The 3,766-nt window shown below is 37.6% G+C and overlaps 1 protein-coding gene across 1 annotated transcript; it reads left to right on the top strand.

Annotated features, from left to right (window-relative positions):
- The first annotated feature begins 1,464 nt into the window (after positions 1 to 1,464).
- LOC144709338 (small ribosomal subunit protein eS4z) lies at positions 1,465 to 3,482 on the top strand. The gene is made up of 5 exons (XM_078582870.1): positions 1,465 to 1,607; positions 2,205 to 2,282; positions 2,369 to 2,549; positions 2,617 to 2,714; positions 2,844 to 3,482. Exons 1-5 carry the CDS (start codon positions 1,605 to 1,607, stop codon positions 3,279 to 3,281), a joined length of 798 nt encoding a protein of 265 aa, XP_078438996.1. The 5' UTR covers positions 1,465 to 1,604; the 3' UTR covers positions 3,282 to 3,482.
- Positions 3,483 to 3,766: the final 284 nt, after the last annotated feature.

Genomic DNA, 3,766 nt, shown 5'->3' with positions numbered 1-3,766 from the left:
TCACGGATGCGATCTGTGTAAAGGTACTCGTTTTAATAGTGTTGTTGATGCCATTCGATTCGTTCAAGTCTTCCACTGTGAATTGTTTTCATTTATTCATCCATGTCAAGGCCTCTAGAATCCAACGAAAACTACCCTCAAAATTTCAGCCTTTAAGTCCTTCATTATTAGATATCATTGTTTGAATTCGGAGTAATCTAAAACATCTAATTTTCTTTCTCCTCTAATTTGTGTGGCATATTGCCAGCGTGTTACACTTTTCTTGGAGTGGAAAAAGTTAAAAAATTCATTAAAAATATTCAAATAAATGTAAAATTATATTTATGACTTATAAAATTATTTTCTTGATGAACTTCATGTCAGAAAAGTACATAAAAAGTGTATAAAATCCAGAAAAATCGTAATATAATAACCGTTATAAAATTTTAATTAAATCAATTTTTATATTTTATGACTTATAATATTTTTTACTAATTAAACTTATGCTAGAAAATTGTGTTAAAATAATACTACATATATTAAACTTTGAGCTTCATTCTAAAAATTTAATAAAATGGATTTATGATAGTTTACATGAGATTAAAGACATAAAATACAAGATATTACTATGAAAACTAGCATGTTATTTGTGATTGTCATATAGTACCGTTATAAAATTTTAAATAAATCAAATTTTATATATTATGACTTGTAATCTTTTTATTAATTAAACTTATGCTAGAAAATTATGTTATAATAATATTACGTATAGAAAACTTTGAACTTCATTCTAAAAATGTAATAAAATGGATTTATGATAGTTTAAATGAGAATAACGACATAAAATACAAGATATTACTATGAAAACTAGCATGTTATTTGTGATTGTCAGTTATATGTGGTGACGAGCGAGGCTCATCATTATCTAATCATATTTTATTATATTTTAGGTTATATATATAGATATTAATTTTTAACTTGATTATGAAAAATAAATCAAATGCAATAAAATTCGAGTTCATCATTATTCCCCTAATTTGACCTCTTTGATTTTTTCTCAAATAGATAACCAATTGGCCTTGTACATTTAGACCTACTAAACCCATGCCTCTTACCTTGATTGAGACTAAAGGAAACTAAACTTTACCATTCATTGTCATCCTTAGCCATTTAATTTTTAAAAAATATAGAATAATGATCAATAAATTACCAAAGTCACTCACCTTCAAGATAGTAAAAGCTATTTACAATAGTAGAATGATATGTAATAACATATGCTTCAGCATGATTTCCAGTGTAAAAAGCCCTACCAAATCAGTAATAATCCATGCTTGGATCCCTGTGGAAGCTCTCTCAGATTTCATTTTCAGATCGTCTAATCTCGCAGTTTGATATTGGTACATTAAAATGGTTATTGAGGATAAATTTAATGGGCCAGATGAGTTCTAAGTAGTATTGTTTAAATTAACGGGCCGGGAACGAGTCCGGCTTCGTCCACGTAGAATCACCTATAAATACGAAACTCGTACTACATGAGAGCTCGGATTAGGGTTTGCGATCCGTAGAGGCGGCGATTTTCTCCACAGCTCGACGTTTGGCGCCTCAACGCCCCTTCGCCGCCCATCATGGTGAGCATTATCTCCTCTAATGATCCATCATCTATGAGTAATGCTATTGTTTGTTGTCGATTCCTTCACGTTATGTGTTTCTCTGTTCATCCTTGATGCGTTCCGGGCAAGTGACTGATGCTTGATCGACGAGATCCCCTAAAATGAACTCATTCTCGATTTCTTCGCGAATTCTTAATTGGTCGAAGTAGAGATGTCGGGCTCAAGTCGGGACTTTTGGGTGTTTCCTAATGGTCTCCATAAGGGGGCCAATCGTGCAGCCATTTTGATGGATTGATGTCTAGTTGCCGCTACGCGTTTAGTTCGAAAGGGCTGACGCATGGAGGCATTTGTGGTTATTTCGGCTCCGTAGACCAAACCCTCTTGAATATCTGAGCGGCTTGTAAAACGATTATTCATTGATTTCTGGCATAGTTCCTTATTAGATGGTGGTGAAAAACTTGAAATTTTTAGATGCTGTCGAATGTCCAATTTAGGATAACTTTGCACCTGAATTTTTTCACATTATGAATCCCCGACGTTTGCTACATTGTTAACATAGGGCTGTACATAATCTGTCTGAAACTGATTATTTTTGCCTGTTTTGTTGTAATTAAGGCTCGTGGACTCAAGAAGCATTTGAAGAGGCTCAATGCCCCTAAACATTGGATGCTTGATAAGCTTGGCGGAGCATTTGTAAGTACATGACTCAAATCCAAATTATTTTGCAGTGAGTAATGGGATCAATCTTCGATCCGACGGGTTTTTTTTTCAATTTTCAGGCACCCAAACCATCATCAGGGCCGCACAAAGCCCGAGAATGCCTGCCCTTGATCCTCATTCTGAGGAACAAGCTCAAGTACGCTCTTACTTACAGAGATGTTATCGCCATCTTGATGCAGAGGCACGTCATGGTCGATTCGAAAGTCAGGACAGACAAGACATATCCTGCTGGTTTCATGGGTATGAACAGATTATCTTCTACAGAAATTAATAGAATTTATCCAACTCCTCTTTTTCCTTTTCCCAGATGTGATATCAATCCCGAAAACAAACGAAAATTTCCGCCTCCTGTACGATACCAAGGGGCGCTTCCGCCTCCATCGCATCAAAGATGAGGAGGCCAAGGTTCATTCTGTTTTCAATTTGCTGCCTTCTGACTTAAGTAGATCAATGAGTTTCGCTGAGAGAATCGCTACTTTCATTGGAATTTTTTTAAGAGATAACTTAAATGATATTCTGTCTCTTGCACTCCAGTTCAAGCTGTGCAAGGTTAGGTCAGTGCAATTTGGTGACAAGGGGATTCCCTACTTGAACACCTACGATGGGCGCACGATCAGGTACCCAGACCCACTGATCAGGGCCAACGACACGATCAAGTTGGACTTGGAGACCAACAAGATTGTCGACTTCATCAAGTTCGACGTCGGTAATGTGGTGATGGTGACGGGTGGGAGGAACACGGGCCGTGTTGGGCTGATCAAGCACAGGGAGAAGCACAAGGGCAGCTTCGAGACGATCCACATCCAGGACGCCACCGGCCACGAGTTTGCCACCCGGCTCGGTAACGTGTACACCATCGGCAAGGGCACCAAGCCTTGGGTGTCCCTTCCCAAGGGCAAGGGTGTTAAGCAGTCCATCATCGAGGAGGCGCGCAAGCGTGCCGCCGCCTCTGCTGCCTCTGCCACTGCTTAGCCACTGCCTTCTCGTTCATAAACTAAAGGAAAACCTATCTCTTTTTTTTGTAGTCTTTGCTTACTAGCCCATGAATTCTCTTTTCTTTTCTATTTGTTTTGGTTTCCGCAAGAAAGGTGTTATGTTTGATCGGATCTAGCATGTCGGAACCCTCTCGAATCAGTTGACAGTAAATGACATTTTTAGTAGCATTTTGGCACATATGGGCGATTTTGACGTATAAACATGGAGTTGTTTTATTGGCACACACGAACTCTTGAACCTTTTTTTTGCCTATTATCTTTTATATTTTCCATTGTGATACTATTCTTATGGAAAAGCATGTCGTTCCATTCTCACGTCTCTCTTCCAGACATTGAAGGGCCTACCCCCTTCAAATCTCAAATTATTTCTAGGATTTCCTCCAAGATGTTTCTTAATACTCTGAAAATTTTTCCTTCTATATATGCATTCCAGTAATGTTGCAGAATATTAACATAAGTCAA

Source organism: Wolffia australiana, chromosome 11 (assembly GCF_029677425.1).
Source record: "Wolffia australiana isolate 7733 chromosome 11, ASM2967742v1".
Taxonomy (NCBI): Eukaryota; Viridiplantae; Streptophyta; class Magnoliopsida; order Alismatales; family Araceae; genus Wolffia; species Wolffia australiana.
Note: the sequence above shows the minus strand (reverse complement) of the source record. Positions and strands in the feature narration are given on the sequence as shown.